The sequence below is a fragment of the Varanus komodoensis genome, unplaced genomic scaffold, assembly GCF_004798865.1.
Source record: "Varanus komodoensis strain SLA01 unplaced genomic scaffold, ASM479886v1 scaffold24, whole genome shotgun sequence".
Taxonomy (NCBI): domain Eukaryota; kingdom Metazoa; phylum Chordata; class Lepidosauria; order Squamata; family Varanidae; genus Varanus; species Varanus komodoensis.
The window spans coordinates 3,806,923-3,828,347 of NW_025335641.1; the positions used below are offsets into that span (position 1 = coordinate 3,806,923).

Genomic DNA, 21,425 nt, shown 5'->3' on the forward strand with positions numbered 1-21,425 from the left:
GCTCTGAATGATAAATGATGGAACAAACAAGGGATGGTAGATTACATCCATGACACACTTGTGCATTTCCCAAACTATACAGCTGAGTTGTTTGAGGAACAGAATGCTGACTCAGATGAAATTTGCATCCACTCTAGGAAGGCGGTTCTTAAGTTCTCAGTTCCATCATGGTTTAACTGGCAAAACTGATACATGCTTTAGTGATTTAGGGAGCAATTCTATGCATGTTTAGACTGAGAAACGGGCTGGGGAATGATAGGAATTGTAGGATTTTTTCTGTCTAAACATGCATAAAATTTAAATTCTTAATCACTAAAAAGCATGTGTCAGCATTGCCTTTGATCTACTTGCTTAGAAATTAGAACACTATTAGTCACAGAAACTCTTAAGATCTTGAGGTTAAAGAAAAGTTACATAACTCTACAAAGGTAAATTTGGCATGTCTCATGACTGATTATATAAATACTGTTCTTTTCCTGCACAGAGGCCCAATGAAAGGAGTAAAGTTCAGAGGTAAGGTACTCTCACCAATAAATATCCTTTAGTCAAAACTGACACCATAGATAACTAAGCTATAATATATGAAGAATGTAAAGCTACATTTTCATCTACCCATTCACAGCTGACCCAATCTAATTAAAATCTATATGGACTACGTAAAATTAACACATTTGTTCAAGTGGCATTTGTTCAGTTGCAAAAAGAAGTCCAGATCCTCAGCTAGCGCAGCTCAATATCATATTGCCACACTGGAAATCAAGGAATCTGTCAGGCGGTTTTGTATTAATCTTCTCAATGAAAAGAGCATCTTTAAATAGTGATTGTGTCAGAGAATCTTTGGAGAGGTTTCACAAATGTGAAAAAATGAAGAAATCCATGTCCTGGCTGACCAATTCCAATAGGAAACATTCAAAAGCATTGGGTTGAATCCAGATGTAATCATACTTAAAGAAGACCCATTGAAATAATTTGGGTGGATCTAGCTTTTTCATGTAGCTGGAGCATTCCCTGAGCAGAATTCCACTTAGAAAGTTCCCTGCAGCAGAGACAGGCAGGTGATCTTTGCTGATGACCCATTCCTCTGGGGTCTGCATGCTCTGAAACAAATTGGAGGGACATGGTGGCAGTAGAAAGAGGGGGATCATTTCTCCTGCTTTCTGCAAGCAGGATTCCCACTGTAGGGGAAGTAGCCTGGGAACAGAAGGAGCCTTTCTGTCTGCAGAAGGATGATTTTGAATCAAACCCAATGGTACTTTAAGCTAGTCAGAAGGGTCTGCTCTAAGCGTGGTCAAATCTGGATCCAAACTATGTCGTTAATAGGCTACAATTTGCCCATTAACCCAGTTTGCACATTTCTGTTTTGCATTTTTGAAAGGAACAAAAGGAAATAATTGTGGTATCAGCATATGAGTGCCTTTAGGAAACCTTTGAAAATATCATTTGCAACTACATGTGGCAATACAGTAATGGGAAGCAAAGAGTAAATAATTCAGGCTGATAGGAGATCAGTCTTGCTAAACAGTACACTGTGGTGAGGATGCTTGCTGTTTACTTCACCCAACGGCCAGACTTCCATCCAACACGGTATGAAGGTTTGCATTCTAGCTTGGCACCAGGAGCTTGAGACTGTGCTCCTTCACACTTCTTCCTACGCAGCGTAGATGCACACGCACCAAAGGGTGTATCCTGAGGTGTCAGGATCTGTACATGAAAGACATGTGTGTAAAAGGTTTATCTCCAGCCTGAGGATCAACTATTAATGTAAAAGAAAGTCTACTTACGTTTCTGCAAGCATAGCCACAGCACTGATTTAAACTGTTTGTTTGTTTGTTTGTTTGTTTGTTTGTTTGTTTTACAATTAACTTCTCCTCTGGATTAGCTTTGGGGATTTTTTGCCATGGGAATGGCAAAACATCTCTAGCAACCAATTGCTAGTTCTCCATCAAATGGTAATTTCCAGGATTCTGTCCGAGTCACAGCAGCTTCAGTGTTATAGGTGCCTCATATAAACAGGTTTCCCGCAGAGGCAGGGCCTTAGTTAATTTGGTTGTTGCTCAAAAACCATTACTCTGTGTCAGCTTTCCCCAGCCCAGTGCTCTCCAGTTAAGTTTGGACAACCCCCATCATGACTGACCATGCTGACTGTGGCAGTTGGGAAATACAGTCCCAAAACATCAGGACAATGCCAGGTTAGGGAAAGCTGCTCTGTACTATCATGAACACTAAATATGGGAGCATAAGCAACTTGATACACAAGATCATAGAGACTCCGTTTCAATCAATTTGCTGTCTCAATCAAAGGCTAGACTCTTCACCTGCAGACTCTTCACACGTGCAGCTTTATCATGCCTCTGCATGGGTTTTCTTGACAGGACTAAGGATTCTTAAGCCTATCGTATAGAGTTCCTCAAAATCCTAGATCAGTGTCATTTCACTTCATCTCTTTCACAATGGGAAAATACTTTGGACTTGACACATTTCCCGAATTTGTATGCAGCCTCCGAGTCAACGCCCTGTGCTAGTTCTGTCCTCTCTGCTTTCATTGCCCTTTTGGCAGTGCGTGCAAGAGCGTCTGCAGCAAGGCGTTTGCGCTGCTGGCAGCGGTTCCCTGCATGGCCTGCAGCTCTGACCTTCCAGAGGCTTAAACCAGGCAGGGAACCGCCACATGGAGAGCAGGTCGCTCACTGCAGATGTCCAGCCTCCGACCATAGGAGGATAAAGGGGTCAGTCAGCCTTGGGACAAAAATGGTGACAAGGGTGGGCAGAGACAGTGTGGTTGGCCCAGTCGCCCCCCTGCTGTCTCATGCACCTGCACACTTCAGGAGGGCCTTTTTTCTCCTCAGGAAAGTGGAAGTGGCTTGAGAGAATGCGGTGGGACAGCAGAACAAAGAAACGTGTGTGTACACCATGCTGTGCTGGCAATGTAAGTTTGTCTACTCTTAAAAACAGTCACTCTCTAGCCTTGAAGTTTTTTTTCTTTTTCTTCTCTCTCTCTCTCTCTCTCTTTTTTTTTTTTTTTTACAAAAGAGGCCTATGTTCAGTATAAACTTACATGGCTTTCTCCAAAGACTTCTGCAAGCTTATGCTGTCATGTATGACTAAATAGTCATTATGTTATGCTACCTGTTAACATAAAGTTCCCTGGATGGCTTACAGTGAGTAAGTTTTAAAACAATTTAGATAGAAAAATAGGACATATTGCCGTGAAATCAAAAGCAATGTAAAAGGAAAAAGGAACAGAATTAACAGCAATCCCAAAGTTAAAAATGCATATTTTCAAACTGAAAGGCGTAGTCTACAGGAATAATGTAGGCCTTTTTATATTATTCTTATAGTGATATTTTAATCTTTTGTTTCAATAGGTTTTTAACATTATATATACAGTGTGTGCGTGTGTGTGTGTTTAATAGGTTGTTTTAATATGTATAGTATGTGAGTCTAAGCTGCCTAGGAAGGCCTTTCAGCAGTCATAGGCACCATATAAATAAAGAGAGAGGGCACTAGAGGGATGGTCCTGGGCAACACTCTTGGGGGAGACTTTTCTATAACCTGAAAGACCCTTTCCCTAAGAGTTACCTAACGTTTTAATAGGTACATATGGGAGACAGCGATCTTTCAGGTGCCAAGTTATTTATTTATTTAGACCATTTCTATGCCGCCCCATTCGCAAAAAGGCTCGGGGCGGCTTACAAAATAAATAAACAATCACAAATTAGCCAATAAAAATCCGGAAACATCTCGGCGCAAGCATAAAACCCCAATAAATACAATCAATAATTAACAATTAAAATAACTTTTAAATAAAAAGGTCTTGGCCTGGCGCCGAAAAACAAATAACGGCAGACCTCTCTGGGGAGCGCATTCCATAGGTGGGGCGCCACCACAGAGAAGGCCCTCCTTCGGGTACTCGCCCTCCTAATATCTTTCACGGAGGGTTCCCGGAGAAGGGCCTCTGCCGCCGATCTCAAGGGGCGGAAGGGCAAATATGGACGCAAGCGCTCCTTTAGATAACCAGGTCCCAAGCCGTTGACGGCTCTATAGGTGATAATCAACACCTTGAATTGGGCCCAGACTTCAATGGGGAGCCAGTGAAGCTGACGGAGGACTGGGGTTATATGAGAACAACGCCCAGTTCCCGTCAGCAGTCTGGCAGCTCTATTTTGCACCAATTGAACTATCCAGACCATCTTCAAGGTCAGCCCCACGTAGAGCACGTTACAGAAGTCTAATCGGGAAGTTACCAATGCATGTGTCACTGTTGCTAGGGAATCGTTCTCCAGATAGGGACTCAGCTGATGGATCAGCCGAAGTTGATGGAAAGCGCTCCTCACCACCATCGTCACCTGAGCGTCTAATGACAGCTCTGGGTCAAGGAGCACTCCCAAGCTGTGAACCTTTCCCTAAGAGGGAGTGCAACCCCATTCAGGACAAGGCCCAAGTCCCTCACTCCGAAGCCCGAACCACCTACCAACAGGACCTCCATCTTGTCTGGATTGAGCTTCAGTTTATTGGCCCTCATCCAGCCCATTACCTCGGCCAGGCACCAGTTCAGTACAGCCACTGCCTCACCTGGATTGGTTGAAAACGAGAGGTAGAGCTGGGTATCATCAGTGTACTGATGATTTCGCAGCCCACACCTCCTAATGACCTCTCCCAGCAGTTTCATGTAGATGTTAAATAGCAAGGGGGACAAAATGGACCCCTGCGGAACTCCATGGCATAACTGCCATGGCGCAGAGCCATAGTCCCCCAGCACCACCTTCTGGAATCGGCCATTGAGATAGGAGCGGAACCACTCAAAGCAGTGCCTCCAACTCCCAATCCCGCTAGCCTATCAAGAAGAATACCATGGTTGATGGTATCGAAAGCTGCTGAGAGGTCCAGGAGAACCAACAGGGACGCACTCCTCCTGTCTCTCTCCCTGCACAGGTCATTGTACAGGGCGACCAAGGCACATTCAGTACCATACCCGTGTCTGAAGCCAGACTGAAATGGGTCCAGATAATCAGTCTCATCCAAGAGTGCTTGGAGTTGTCCCACCACCACCCGCTCTAACACCTTGCCCAGGAATGGGATGTTGGCCACCGGTCTATAATTGGCGGCCACCTCTGGATCCAGGGATGCCTTCTTTAGGACTGGCCAGACTACTGCCTCCTTTAAAGGGGCAGGTACCTGGCCTTCCCTTAGAGAGGCGTTGACAACCTCCAGGATCCAGGCCCCTATCCCATGCTTGGCTTTGTTAAGTAGCCAAGATGGGCAAGGGTCCAGTAGGCAGGTGATAGGACGTACATGTCCAAGCACCTTGTCCACATCATCAGGCCGTAACAACTGAAACTCATCCATCAATTTTGGACCAGACGGCAACATTGGCACCTCCCCAGAAGGTTCTGAGTCACTAGTGGAGTCCAGCTCGTGACGAATCTGAGCAATTTTCTCCTTGAAATGCTTGGCAAAGTCATCACAGCAGGCCGTCGAGGGTGACACTAGATCTTTCTTGGGGCCTGGGTGAACCAGCCCCTGTACCACCCGAAAGAGCTCCACCGGACGGCATTGTGAGGAGGCAATGGAAGCAGAGAAGAATTTCTTTTTCGCTGCCCTCACTGTCACAGCATAGGCCCGATAATGGGCTCTTAAGTGTGTTTGGTCAGATTCATCCCATGATTTCCTCCACCTACACTCTAGACGTCTCCCAACCCGCTTCATCGCCCGTAATTCAGGTGTATACCAAGGGGATGAACGGGCTCTGCCAGGCAGGAGAGGACGCTTAGGAGCGATCGTGTCAATATCCCTGGTCATGTCCCCATTCCACAGTTCGACCAAGGCATCAACAGGAGCACCAGCCTTATCAACCGGGAATTCCCCCAGGGCCTTCAGGAATACATCTGGATCCATCCCGCTCCGGGGGCGGACCAACACAATCGGGTCCTCACCCTTACAGAGGGAAAGGTTGCTCTCGAGCTCAAACCTCACAAGGAAGTGATCTGACCATGACAGAGGTGTCAGACACAAGTTCCTCACCCTCAGATCCCCCTCTTCCTGTCCCATTGAGAAAACCAGGTCCAGAGTGTGTCCACGTTCATGGGTCGGGCCAGTGACATGTTGAGACAGCCCCATGGCCATCATGGAGGCCATGAAGTCCTGAGCTGCCCCAGTCAGACCAGTCTCGGCGTGGAGATTGAAGTCCCCCAGGACCAGCATCCTGGGAGTCTTCAACACCAAATCCAAGATGATCTCCGTCAGCTCAGGCAGGAAGTCTGTTGGGCAGAAGGGTGCACGGTATACCAACAGAATCCCCAATCTGTCTCGGTCACCCAACACCAAGTAGAGGCACCCTAGACCCGGCCTCGAGAGAACAGGAAGCCCCGTGAGGGAAATAGAGGCTTGGTAAACCAAAGCGACCCCCTCCCCTCCAGGCCTGGTCAGTGCTGGACCAGGTACCCGAGCGGGCATAGTTGAGAGAGGGAGACATCCCACCCCTCCCGCCCAGGTCTCTGCAATGCAAGCCAGGTTGGCCCCCTCATCCACGATCAAGTCGTGGATGAGGGATGACTTATTATGAACCAACTTGGCATTAAGCAACAGCACCGACAGGCCCGTGGGGCGGTTGACAAGCCTACCTGGCACCCACCGGCTGGGGGAATAACCAGAAAGAGGAACAGGTGTTAACCATCTGTCCCTCCTTCTTCTACACGGACTCGTTAAACCCCCACCGCCATAACGTCCATTGGCCCTAACCACCCCAGTGGTGGCACCCACGCGCTCCCCAGGCAACCCCATAGTCAACGCCGAAGATGAAACCATTAAAAGAAACTAAAAACACATTAAAACACTTAAAAATACCTCCACAATCCCTGCAGCCCAATTTAACCAATCCCACCCGCTGACCAACAGCAAAATCCCTGGGCCAGCCCAGCCCCAAACGGCCCCAAACGGTGTCACTGCCCTTAGGCCGACGCCCTTTGGCCGCCAGCCCAAGGGCTTTAAATGCTAAAACCAGCATTCCAAATTTGCCTAAGTCAATACAGCTGACAAAATGCAGCCATACAAGCTGCCCAATTCCAATTAGTAATCCAGCAACCCTATGTTGGACAAACTACAATTTCTGAACCGTTTTGATGGTCAGCCCCACTTAAAAGGTATTGCAAAAAGGGAGGCTACAATGGAGGGTAATTGTAGTTTGTTAAAATACTGAGAAACTTCCAATCAGATCTTTATCCTTCCTCTTTCCATGAAGACAGAATGACTTCTTAAATTTCAGTTTCAAGTGCAGAGATGTTTTGTTAAATATTCCTTCCTCTTCCCTCTACATCCTCACAGCAATAGATCCCGAATTGTCCAGCCCTCTGGGTAGTAGAGAAATTAATTCCCTTACCTCATTGTCATTGCACAATCCCAGTTTGCTTAGATCCACTGCTGTATAGTGGATGTTGGACAAGATCACTTCCACCTCCTCAATCTGAAAATGTAGAAACATGCACCATTACAAGTTGTTAGAAAACACGATCATCTTTTGCAGCACAACCACCTTCACTCCTGCCTCCTTTCCTGGTAATATCAGTCAAGGACATTACAAAAAACATGGTGCTCCTGTCCTGCCATAGCTTTCTTTCTTCTCTCCCTCATAGTGACTAGATAAACAGTGCAGGACTAGCCTCTGACCATTGGCAGCACTGGCTACCAGCTACAAGGGCAGAGAAAGGTGCTTCCTGGTGACGGCAAGCTTATGCTCTGTTTACCTTGCTTCTGTGAGGAAATGAAAGCAAAGAACCATTTAATTCATAGATGCATAGAACAGGAGGGTTGGAAGGGGCCAAGTAGGACATTGGGTTCAACCACCTGCTGCTGCAGGATGTCAAGTCACACCATCCCACTCAGATGATTGTCTGGTTCTGCCTTGAATGTTTCTAGTGTGACAGAGCCCACAACCTCTCTTGGCCACTGATTCCACTGTCATAATTCTCTGACAGTTAGGAAGTATTTCCTGGTGCCTATTCTTGAATCTGATGTACTACAGTTTAAGTTTGTTGTTCGGTGTCCTACACTCAGGGATGAGTGAGAAGTCTTTTCCTTCCTCTTTGTGACAGCCTCTGAGGTGCTATCATACCCCCTCATAGTCTTCTCTTCTCAAGGCCATGCCCAGCCTCTCAGCCTCTCATCATAGGATTTAGCAGTGTTGGGGACTCAAGTCAAGCAACTTGTTCCCAAATCTGTTCCCAAGTAATGTTAACAACTCAGCTCAGACTTCCCTTGGGAGCAACAAGCAAGCGACTTAACCCAAGATTTCTATTGCTCTTACAAGGAGTAACTTTTTGGCACAAGGGAGATGGTGGGAGGGGGGATGTGGGGGCAGGGGGGTTGTGATATAGGTAATCCCTGAGTTATGAACTTATGAAAGCATGGACTGCTATAAACCCTATATGAATATCTCTATCAAAAAGCTGTTGATATCCCTGGGGAACTATGGATTGATTTGGCAACATGTCATCAGTGGGCACACAGTTCCCTAGAGATATTCAAGGCTTTTCATTCGTCAATGTTGCCTCGAGTGTACGCAAGCCAGTGTGTTTTGGGGCTCGTATAGGGCCTCAAGGAGGAAGCAGAACCACAGCAAAACAGTTTTTGGGAAGGGCAGAAGTAGAGGTGCCCAGATGACTCTTCCCTATTCTGCTGTTGTTTTAAAGCTTGAAGTCCTGTTTTTATTCATAACTTCCTAATTCAAGAGGTAACATCAAGCCTAACATTAACTAATGATGTGAGCCGCCCCGAGGCTTTTGTGAGCCGCCCCGAGGCTTCAGTGAATGGGGCGACATAGAAATGTTTTAATAAATAATAAATAAATAAATAGAGAAGGAACTGGTGCTAGTGAATCTTGGAGTAGGCCTCAAGGGTCATTTGTACAGGCATTTTCTTTTTCTCACCATAAATGGCCTTGCAGCAGCTGAGGGCCTGCTTACAAGAGGAATTGCTAAAGGAGAACTAGATCGGCATTACCATACTCATACTATGGATGGTGAAATGGTGCTGAATTAACAGCAGAGAGCAAGAGAGAGAAGGGGGGAGAGAGAGAGACAACACCAGAACCTGCCTGAGTAGAATTTGGTGGGCTTGATCCCTTCCAAAGCGGCCAACAGGCCTGCAAATATTACTCAATTCTAAAAAAAAGAAAAGAAAGAAAGCAAGTTCTGATCATTCTCTCTGTTTTGTTTTAGGTTTGGTTTTGGAACTGTGGCATGCTTATGCTTATGGTGTATTGTAAGTTAGCAGGACAACTCAGAAATATATTCAGAAAATGAATAATCAAAAAGAACAAACATAAAGTACTGTAAAGTGCTCAAAAAGCTTTCGATTCATGATCTTGTTATAATCTGTGTAAGGATGGTAGATGAAGAAACCTTTCTGCCTGCATCTGTGAAGCTGGCCTTTATTGTATAAGAATACAGTTTACACACAATGCTTATCATAATCGTCAAGACACCAACCTGTGGAACTCCTTCGAATAGGCTTATCTGAATACAGTTGACCGTTTTCTGATAAGACGGTGAGTAATGGCCTGTTTCAGGCGGTCCAGCAAAGGCATCAAGGACACATGTATGGGCAGTTCTCCTTCAAAGCAATGTGTAATAGTTAGAATTAATCTATGCAACAGATGTCATTTTGCCATGAATTGACTCAGATGTGAAATTGTGAATTGTGCAACTTCAGACACTCACAGGGCTTGCTCATTTGGCTCCATTCCTTTGTTTCTCTCCTCAGTTTTGTGCTAGTGATCATAATAGCATTAATGCTAGAGATGGGTAAAGTTATCAATTCCAGTTTGCCAATGTGACCAAAAGCCTCTGCACAAAAATGTGCAAATGCACACTTTTCCTGTACACATATCTGTTGGTGTGAACTTCTTGCAACATTAAAGTTGTGCTACAAAATTCTGAAAAGTGTGGATTTTTGCATACAAATGCATTCCACGCTGCATATAGGTTTACTAACTGGGCAAGGTGCATCAAGAAAGCAAGGGACCGTGACAGTTCTGGTGTGGTATATATACACGCGAATGAGAGACTTTCCACATGAACCATGTCCCAGTTGAAGCTCAGTAAATGGTCAGGGAGTGTGTGATGGTGCAGCAACTGTTGAAGCTGAGAAGATATGAAATTGATCAGTGGAAAATTGGTGGGAGCCCAAAGTTAGAGAAGAATAAAAGCATAAGCAAGACTTTTATTGTGCCACATGTGAAGGTATGCAGAGTATGGACAACAAAGATGAAACAAATACACCGATTGTATTTAAGGTCCATGGTGAAAGGTGAGGGTTAGAGTGAAGAAGTACTTTCCTCATGCTTAGGACTTCTATTTTTCTAACTGTGGAGAAAAGACCCAGTGTATGAGGTAAGTCTTTTGAATGGATACACACTTAGAAAAGATCCTTTCATCAGTAGTGAGGCTGAAATTCAAAATAAATGACGAAAAAGGCAAAACTAGGCACCACTCCTAAAGGCAGCAGGTAAGGTCATTGTGACCTTCATAATGGGCCATTTTGCAAAACCAAGACATCTCTGATCAAATTCTAATTCTATCCATCAGTATGCATCAGTATGCTTTCAGTCCTGCTATTTATCAGACATCTCCACCATGGTGAACAAATCCATGCATTCTCAGATGTAAACCCCATAGAAGTAGAAGGTTTTCAGTTTACCATATGCAGTCGTAGTCTAGGTCTTTTGAACAATCATTATAACACCACTTGACCAATGTTTCTACTGAGAGCACCCGATCTCCCCTTTCTGGGAGTGTGGTATATTTATCTTTGAAGAAGCCTTGAAATCCAGACTGGGTGGTTTTCATCAGTTTTAGATCCTTTATGCCAGAAAAAACAATTGGAGCACCTGCAATTCAAAGACAATAATATGTGAGACAAAGAAAAGGCTGGCTCTTTTTACAAATCATTTAAAACAGGTAAAAGGTGTGATGACTATTCCACAGCCATAAAGCTTTCTCCTGAAGGTGCAGTAATATATTCCAAGTGAGATAAGCCACTTCATTTAAAAAGAGATCATAATTAGGAACTCATTTTGAATAAACCTGGTTGCAATGTAAATTTATACAGAAGACTGCTTGTCAGATTTAACAAGGTTATTTTGCAAGATTATATTGCTGAGGTCTTGAAAGCAACTTTCTTTTGACTTAGTCACTCAGATATTGGCAAGTTTATTACAAGGATACAGAAGCACTGCTGGATCAGGCTCAGCCTTTGTGGTCCAGCATCCTTTTGACTGTGACCAATAAGATGCCTTTGGGGAGTCCACGAGCAGGACATAGACAAGTCAAAAGCATTCATTCCACCCTGACATGTGCCTTGCCTTCATCTGAATGGTAAACTTGAGTCAATTTCACCCTAGAACTGTGACTGTTTCCCTCAACAAGGATTCCTGCAGCTGCAGCTGCATTCTACACCCCCATGAATTTTATCCTTCATATATATTTATTTATGGCCTGCTCTGTTTGTCCTGGAGGATCACAGTGGTTCACACTATTTTAAAATAAAAATCATAACAATGGCAACGTTAAATTCTTAAAGCACTGTAATGACATTACCAGATTAGGTGTGTAACACAGTACCCTCACCAGAGTTGCCAATTTCCAGGGAGTTCTACCACTGGAGTAAGGACTTGCCACACAATCCATACTGCAGCCTATTCTATTATGGCTTAGAAACATTGAGGCTCTAACACAGACCTGGCCCCATGCAAACTTTTTTCTTTTTTCTTCATTTTTAGTGGAAGCCACACTGCATTTGTTAACATCTGGAGATGCAGAGAATGTGGATCAGCCAGGTGTAGGAAGCCACGAGACTGCCTCGTCCTGAGCCAGATCCTGGATCCACCCAGTCCAGCATTCTTGGTTGTGGCTCCCAGTGGCTCTCCAGGGTTGCACGGGGTCCATTTCGAGCCCCACCAGGAGGAGCTGGGCATTGAGCCTAAGACCTTGCAGAGCATGTGATCCACCATGGAATGACAGAGCCTCCCCTGTCGGGACCTAATCCGATAAATTGTAGCATCTACCCTTAACAGTTGCAAGAGAAGGAACTGGTAGTGCAGCACTATATGTCTATTCAAAAGCAAGTCCTGCTTGAAGACCCGGATGAATAGGTTTATTATTGCAGCCTGAAGTATGCATATTCCTAATTCCCAGTGGAAGAGAGAATCAGTCAGGCAATATAGCAGGACTTCAATGGGAGAAAAAATACTGGCATGCATGCCAGTAGGGTGGGTTGTGTCAGGGGTGGGGAGTGACTGAAGAGATCTGTGTTCAGGTTCCTGCCATCATCCATGCAACTCAGTGGGAGACCTTGTGCCAGTCTCTCTTTGTTAGCCTGACTTAATTGACAGTTTTTAAAATGAAGAAATAAATGGGTATGCCGGGGTTGGACCTAATGGCCTTCTAGGCCCTTTCCAACTGTATGACTCTATGATTTCCCAGTCATGCCACCCAGAACAAGAGACCTCTAGCACGATACCAGCAGCACTAGCGGTGCAACAGGACCGCCTGGAAAGCCTGTTGTGTCAACTGATGCTATTGACATTGTATTAGCACAACGTATTATACATTCACGCCTGTGTTAGACTGGATATTGCCCATGGTTTAATCTCTTCAACCAGGAATTGAAAATAAACATATTACTGAAAAAACAAAATATATGATCTTACTCTCTGCAGTCCGTTCCACTTCACAAAATCGAACTCCTTCAGAGCTATAGAGAAAAGCATGAACATGGGGAATACCATCCTGGAGATGAAGAATGAGACATAAGTTTGCAAACAGAACTGTTCTGCCTTACCTTGGACTTATTAAAATAACACAGGAAGTAATGTGACGATCATGAAGATCTGTAATATGAGTAATATGCCTACTGAGACACTCCTTGTCTCTCTTCCTCCCGTTTTTTACTTTTATCTATTACATGTATATCTCACCTTATTTCCTCCTGCACAGAACGCAGGACAGCTCACATGGCCTTTCTCTTCCTCTCCATTTTATCCTCACAACAATGCTGTGAATTAGGTTTGTCTGAGAGTCCATGACTTGCTCCAGGTCACCCAGTGGCTAAGTAGGGACTAGAACCCAGCTCTCCCCAGTCCCATTCCAATGCCCTAACCACTATCCCACACTGGTCTCTGTTGTACCCCCTCCCACTGACTCACTTACTGGCTTCCCACTGCGTGCAAGGAGCTGCACTGAGGTACTACGAGGCCAGGCTAGTCCTTGCATATCAGTTTTCTGTACCTTTTCTAGGCGCTGCCATGGAACTTCTTGGATAAAGGCATTGCAATATACCACATGGTTAAATGATGTAATGAAGTGTTCACAGATATTAAGGCCAAATTCCTCTATTGTTCTTATCTAGTGAAACAGACAATAGATTAGATGCAATCAGCTTCAGTCTTCAGATAAATGTTGCGAAAGACATTGTATCTCATTTTACATTCAGCTCACTACAAATGTTTTGATAAACTGGATAGGGCAGTCAAACACTTCTCACTACAAATGGCATCCTTATTGAGCCAGTTAATTATAATCAGATCTATGGATTATAACAAGCAGTGTAATACACACACACATACACACACAATCTCCTTACTCTTGTACAAGGCAGGCCAGTGGAATTTCTGGCTTTATCTTTGACCATCATCTTTTGTCATAAATAACTACTGAAATTCTCAGTTAAAAGAATAAAGGCCCAGGTGTGCTGGATTTATTTTAAATATCTAAAGATCCAATGAGCTCCTAAAACTAGGCCCCATGTGGCTGTTCAAATCCAGGCCCTTGGCTGTAATTTATTTACCCCTTTCATTTTAATAATTTTCCTATAGGTCTTGCCTCATGAAGAAGAGAGATGGACTGCTAACTTTTTCTCCTGTGCAGTATGCTTACAGCATTTTGGATAATCAAACATCTCACTGGGAGTTTATATTGTTGTAATGGAAATATGCGTTTTCATGTGCATATTCATGAAAATCCATTTAAAAACTCTAAATCAAGTATAGTTTGTCACAAACCAAAATACCATTTTTAAAGTCTCAATTTTAGGAGATATATCCTTGAGCTCTTATCAGTCCAAAATCATCTTCCCAATTGTATTCAAAGATAACAATATTCCAGAATTTAAGAGCAGTTTCTTTACTTCAGACAGGTAAGATCCAGGAATTTGTTCTTGCTTGCTTGCTTCATGGTAAACAAAGTGGAGCTGGGCCAAGTTCAATTTTCCAAGTTTGAGCTGAAAATGGGTATGACTTATCCCTTTCTCCTCTACAAGGGTGTTTTCCAAAGAGGCTTTTCTAGCACCATCACCCTGCCTTGTCTACTGGATTTGAATAGAAGGAGCCAGACAATGTTGTTCTCTTCTTGTAAGAGTTTTTACACTCTTTCTTCCATCTTTTCCCTTACAATGAGAAATCCATTAAAGGAAAGAAATGGAATTCGTGCATGATGCCATTTGATGAGTCACACGGGGTGGTCTTTGTCTGGAAGCTCTTCAGGTGAAAAACAGTAATATACCACCAGTTTAGTAGTCCAAGTACACATTCATTAGTGAGCCAATCATTGCAATGTCCCTTTCTTTTTACTCCACTTTCAGTGTGGATAGTGCCTATTTGCACAGGGAGAACAGCACAGAAGGAAAGAATTTTCCTGCCACTATTTGCTTCCTGAAAAATCCTCCAACCCTGTAATGGACTCTGCCCCCCCCCCCCCCCCCCCCCCGCAACAGCTCCGCATGTAAAAAACCAAAAAACTCCCTGTGAGGAAAGAGTTCAGGAAGCAAATGTGGTGTGTGAGTTTGGAGGGAGTTTACTACCTTCTTCCTAGTATACTGTGTTCCTGATCCAACTTAACACTGCACATGCTTACACTAGAATTACACGCACACACACACACACACAGTCAGCTACAACTTTGTTACATCATTAACAAAGTTTGCAGTCTGACCCTTGCTTTCCTCCTTTGAAGCGATCTGGAGATCTTGAGAGTTCACCCACAACTGTTACATATTTAGTTATTTCAAATAAAAGTACTGCCCTGACTGTCGATTTGAACTTTTTCTTGTCGACCAGCCCAGTTTGCTAAGTCTTAAGAAAAGCCATTCTGTTCTTCTTGAAAAGGGTTGATATTGACGCTCACATCAGAGCAAACCTACCAGTTGCTGCTGGTATGATACAGGTGTTGTTATCCATCTGTAATCAAAAGTGCTTTCCCTACCCTGTACCCCACTACTTTTTGCTTGGGGGATTGATCTTGTAATTGACAGAAAACAGGAAAATATAATACACTGAGACAATATCTAGCTGAACAATAAAATAATAAAATAATTATTTTAAAACCTACCCCTCGGCATTTGGCCAAAGCTTGAATTGTATTCTTTATGGTGTCCGTTGGGATGACACAGGAATTGTCAGCATGCAAGTATTCATTCACACTGTTCAGTCTTATATGGACAGAGATTTCCAGTTCTTTAATGGAGTGCGTCTTGCCTTCTCTTCTAATGTACAGTAGTCTCACAGCATTCTTTCCATATTCAGAATTCACATATTCTACATCCTTGCACTGTAATTAGATAAAAACACAATTTTACTCAGAATAGGTTAGAGTCATAAGACTGAAGAACAGAACAGCAGGTATACATTTCTGAATCTGTACCCATGCATGACTGGAATCAGCTCATTATGTTTCCCCGGATGTCCAAATTGTGAACATACTAGGCCTCTAGACATGTGGAACACAGAATCATATATACCACCCCCTTGAGTGCATTTTGCCCACTGCCCCCCCCCCCATATCTACACCTTCCACCATGCTTATGGAGAAATAGGAAGGATTTGGAAGCTGACTCTGAGGGCTGGTGCAAGACATTTTCCTGCCTGAGGCAAAGAGCAAGATGCAGCCCCTCCCATTCCATGTACAGATGCTGGCAGGACTGAAAGCTACATGTTACTTCAACACTAGCAGTGAGACACCGCCTGTCACCACATCTGATGGTAGTGGCTAGCTCAGCAGGAGCACCTTCGTGAGGGCAGTTTCCCTGAGTTGCCAGGAGAGGAGTGGGCCTCTTCTACGTACAGGACCAGTGAGAAAGGATGCAGCAAGCAGGGCCCAGCTCTGCCCTCGCACATCCGGAATCATGAGTGATGCACGCCTGGCTCAAACTCTTAATAGCATGCCAGAAGGGTTCTTCTCTGCCGAGGCAATTTGCCTAAATACCTCACCAAAGTTGCATCCAGATGAAAGATTTCATTATGTTTGCGAGTTCTGGAGGAAACGGAGCACCTATCAGGGACAGCAATAATTTCCCCCTCAGGAAACGGAGCACTTATCAGGGATATTAATCATTTCCCCATCAGGAGTTTCTGTAGTTCATTACTATTTCTTCAAAAGTATTAATTAGTTTTCAGTTCCAACACTCAAGAAGGCAATCATCAGATAAATGCTGACCTGACAACAGCAACACAATTAACATCATTAATGTATTAGATGGCACAGAAGCCGCTCTCAGCTGCCTGCTCATGCTTTTGCACCATCAGTTCCCCGACACCCCCACACCACCCAAGGAACCGCTTTTAAAGTGCAGCATCAGTGGGTGAGGAATGACCTTGGGCATCAGCCACCATCCCAAAAATGAGGAGGCCCATTCTTCCTTGGGGCCAGCTTTGTAAAAAGCCAAGAAGAGTTGCTTCTTGGCTTTTTAAGTGAGAATGTCCACTATCTGGTGACATTTGGGTTACTCCTAATATTGGCACAACTGACCTACACAACTGTGGATTCCATTACTAAGAATACTGACTAAGAAATAACTACCTGCTTTATATTTAACTAAAGCCTTTGTATAAATGAAACATCAACAAAAGGGCAACGTTACTACATCATCCTGCAACATTTCTGCTTGAGTCAGCTTAAGTCCAAGCTTTAGCATAAGTTTACATTTTCTGCCTGAATGCCCATGGCAAATGGTTACTGAACAATGGCAAACACACATTAACTATGCATGTGTTTGTTTACATAATTAGCCACATTTGTTGGTGTCATTCTTTGACTTCTAATGTGGTTACATGAGGGCTTTCAATTAGTCCTACATATGTCAGCTGAAATCCCCATAAAGTGCTGACTATGTGCATAAAAGTTTCAAGGTTAAAGTTGTCTCTTGCAGTTCAGGTTTCAATGTGAAAATTACACTCCACCTCCCCTGCCAGTTTAGCTGCTTCCTGGAGATTATTTCTCTCTGGGGGAAGGTGACACCTTGCCTTCAGGCAAGCCATTTGTGGGACTGGGTACATGGAAGCGGTATTTCCGCGGCTGATTTTTTGGAGGTGGTGTGAAATTTCACATCTTGCTCCTTTGACAGCGTCCTGGTTCTTCCTGACGTGATAATCTATGATTGGGCTGCACCACCTCCATAAGTAGGAGGGACCTCACAAGACTGAATGTGTTGGCCCAACATAAGATTTGTGCATGCAGAAAACCTCCACCTGGGTTTCTGGGGTGGGGTGGTTGTTTTGTATGAAGGAGCATCCCAGCATGAGAACTCAGCTGCAGTCAGAAGCAGAACAGCCTGGACACAGGCTGACTACCTAAGAATTCCCCATAGCATTCCCCTCATTATTTAACTTAATCCAAACAGAGTTGGGAGCAAATGGGGACACTGCCCCCGCCACACACAATTGCCACTGAATAGCCTGAAGAATAACAAAAATGGCAGAAATATTGGCATCATGTCTTTGTTTGTAAGATGGCAAAAGAAATCTCCAAGGCTATAGTCCCCCTTTGTTATTATTCTAAGTGGGCCAAATTTGACCATATTGTTCTTTTGTCTTAGTTTAAGGCACTGTCTCGATGGCCATAGGATAGGACAGCTTCCCAGCTCCAACCATGGAAATATGGTTCAAGGCCAAAGCTCTAATTCCTGCCATTGATGGCCCTTATAGCTAGCATGGATCCACCCGGACAGATGTAGTGGAAAGCCAACCAGGATTCATCCACCCCCGCCCCCCCCCCCACACAGTCACCTGAGCTGAACTCCCACCCAGAATCTCCCTGGACCAGATTCAGCACCCAACAAACCCAAGCTTTGGAGAAAATAGCTTTATTAAAAGGATAAAATATAGGGGTGGGAGGTATTAAAATACAGCTTAAAAGGGTAAAAGGGGGGAGGGGGAGGGGAAAGGAGGGGAGTGGAGAGTAGCAACAGCAAGTTTACAGCCAACCAAGAATCCTCAACTTTCAGGCCTTGTTGGCCCACTTGGACACAGAAAATAACAAAACTCAGCCTAGCCTCACTCAAGCACTACCCAGGCTTCAGGCCCAGGCAGCAGATGGTAGTCCAGCATTCTTCGGCATGGAGCAACGGCAGCAAAAGCAGAACCTCTCCTCAAAGAGAAACACCAGCCTTTGTATGCCAGGGCTTTATCCCCCACCCCTTGCAACCCAGGTCAGCTGACCCATGAGGGGATGGTCACTTACCGACTCCAGGTGTAGACACTTTGCTCCTCATTGCAGCTCTCTCCTGTGTCTTTGGCGCATAATTTATGATATGTCTTCCTTATATATAACAAGAGCCAAGCCAGCTTCTCACAAGGCTGGTCTCCAGCATTTTACCGCATAAAGCAGTTAACCCATCTCTGCTTCTCAGAGCTATTAGCCCATTCACATTACAATCTTTACAAATCACAGAGATTTGGCTATTGGACAGTATAAAATATAATTTATAAATATTTATCTATCACATTTCTCATACATGCATAAATTGTGTGTCGGGGGGGGGAGACAGACAGACAGACAGACTGGGGCTTGCTCCGTACCCCTTTATGAAGCAAGGCTGATTGAAGGCTTAGTACATATGATGCTTGGATCACAAAATGCAGAAAACATCACACACAGAGACAGATGACTTTAACATACCATACTTTTCCTGTTATATTTGGAAAGGATTGATAAATGCACACACCACACATTGGTGACCCAGCCATAGCCCTAGAAATGAGGAATGGGATGATTTCTTGCTAGTTCTGAGAACTAAATACAGGAGCACATATGGACTGCTGATCCTTAGCTACCCTGAAATACTAGTAGGGGTGAGTAAAAGATGGGTCTTTCCATTAAGTAGTGATTATTACATCAATTACTGCTACTGTTACAACAAAACTACCACTGCTATTTCTGGAAGCTCCTAAGAGTTAATTTCAGAACTAGGACGCAACCATCAAGTGCAGAATAGGATCTTACCAGAATAGCAGGTGCAATGCCTGCCAACACATCATCTCCACAATAGTTATTAAATGCATAAACATCCAACAATTTAAAATGCATGACAGTGACACATGCATGCCATAGCTTATAATCACAAGTGCCAAATGTGCTACAACAAAGATGCAAAAGCACTTGTGAAGTAAAGTAAAATTTGTCTGGAAGAGAACTACATTTGACTTCTCTTATGATGACCCTACCTTCTACGTTCACTTTTCTGTTGGTCCAGCAACACATCCTTTAAGGAAGCCCGTATAATACCACTAAAGGTCCGCTTGAAAGCTCAGATATAAAACTGTACAAAAGCTGTTTGATTTGCAAAAGTACCAGGTGAGAGAAAGATGGGTGGCTGGTTCATAAATACAAGTTCATAACTTGACTGGTGAATGTGTGAAGGAGTCATCGTCACAGATCTAGTAGCACCTAATACCCCCTACCATATAATGTCTGATCATAAAATATGTTTACATATTTGGCTATGACTCACCAACATTCAGTAACAAAGTTATGAGAAATCAAGTGATGAACATGCCCCTAACAACCAATAATGTCATGCTTTGTCCACAGTGATGCGTTGATGTGTGGTTTGTTAAGCAATGCAGATCTCCACTGCTACTAACATTGTTAAATACACCTATTCGGCATGTCAGTTTATGTACACCGAGGAATGTCAAGTGTTTGCATTTCTTTTTGTCAGCAAAAGTTGGGCTAATCAAATGTGTCATCTTAGTGCCTTTTCATGTGCTTCACCGCCAAGCTCAATGGCTGATGTTGGGCCACTACCATCTCTCCCCCTAACCTACCACACATGGTTACTCTGCAGCTAGAATGGCATGACTGTGCTGGGAAGGAAAACAGTGATACTCTTATGTTGAGCCCTTTGAGCAAAAACTGGATATAAAAGTAGGGTCAGACTCAGATTCACACTGGATCAACTTTGCAGGTAGAAGTAGATCCCCCTCCCTTATACTTTAATTAATTTATATCCTGTCTTCTTCCCAGGTCAGTCCCTTCATCCCCCTGAAAATGCTACACAGTCAGCAAGTCCTGATGAAAGGTGTGAGCTGTGGTGTGAGATGGGGATCCTTCAAATTTGGGTGAAGGAACCTTCCACAAGTAGAAACCTTCTTCTCTCATGGAACCAACCCAAGAGAGAGAGAGAGAGAGAGAGAGAGAGAGAGAGAGAGAGAGAGAGAATAGTTTATAATGTTGTGTGTCTTTCTCTGCTCTAACCATACAACTTTTCTGCTGGGACGACATGCTAGGTTTTCCCAGCTATGGTTAGCTGTGGTTTCATTGCATTCTGCTGACAGCAGACTGGAAAATGAAACCGATTTGAATGACAAGAGACCGACAAACTTAAGATAAGGCTAACCATACTGAGGCTTTCCTTTTGTGATTTGTTTGTTTGCTTGTTTTTGCAGTACTTTTAAATTAAATTTTAAAACAGTACTAAAAACATCAATCATCACAAACATCGGAACTACTGAGTCAGTCCCTTACTACATATCTTTTAAATTCTGTAATCATATTCAGATCCATTTATGGAATCTTAAAAAACATTTTTAGATCTAAACCAAGTCCCGTTTCTCCAGCCAATTAAAAAAAAAAAGGTTTCGAATTTGATAGAAGTCACTATCTTCTTTCTCCTTCTGCGGTAAGAGCAGTCCATCCATTTCTTACAGAGTCCCGTTTTCCTTAACCAATATTAAAAGAAAGACTCTCCAAATTTGATAAAAGTCAATATCTTCTTTCTTCTTCGATAGTAGCTTCAATCTAACCAGCTCTACACAATTCCAGATCTTTTCATTTTTCCAATATTAAACAGATAAACTCCTCATAATAGTTACAAATACGATCAAATACATTTTTTGCTTACTAGTATTCCAGTCTAATATCCACTAAAAAGGAAAGTGAAAGAGAAGAAAAGTTCCAAGCTTAAAAAAGAACTAAAGACTTTTAACCCAATTTATGTTCACATGTCTAACACCCATTTAGCATCTTTAAGGACATGTTATCTAATCTATTTAAGGACAACAATTATCTATGATATCTTTTAAACAAATTTTCTTTAAGCTAATTTATTAAAGTTTCATCTAGCTTATACTTCACTTAATCACATACAATTAACTCTTTATAACA

General features: G+C 43.5%; 1 protein-coding gene across 1 annotated transcript; it reads right to left on the bottom strand.

The window, feature by feature from the left end:
• Positions 1-1,548: 1,548 nt before the first annotated feature.
• LOC123024487 (uricase-like) lies at positions 1,549-16,169 on the bottom strand. Its single transcript, XM_044432239.1, has 8 exons — positions 16,107-16,169; positions 15,375-15,593; positions 13,278-13,394; positions 12,701-12,779; positions 10,690-10,879; positions 9,480-9,603; positions 7,373-7,456; positions 1,549-1,701 (listed from the first exon to the last, which is right to left on the bottom strand). The coding sequence occupies exons 1-8, from the start codon at positions 16,167-16,169 to the stop codon at positions 1,549-1,551; spliced, it is 1,029 nt and encodes a 342-aa protein (XP_044288174.1).
• Between the last annotated feature and the right edge of the window lie 5,256 nt (positions 16,170-21,425).

Excerpts from the sequence above, each read along its gene's own strand:
- LOC123024487 (XM_044432239.1), bottom strand. The coding sequence starts at position 16,169 with ATGATTCCGGATGTGCGAGGGCAGAGCTGGGCCCTGCTTGCTGCATCC. Across the intron at positions 7,457-9,479 it reads TATTCGAAGGAGTTCCACAG|ATTGAGGAGGTGGAAGTGAT; the intron begins GTTGGTGTCTTG and ends CTACATTTTCAG. Across the intron at positions 1,702-7,372 it reads GATTGTGCAATGACAATGAG|ATCCTGACACCTCAGGATAC; the intron begins GTAAGGGAATTA and ends TTTCATGTACAG.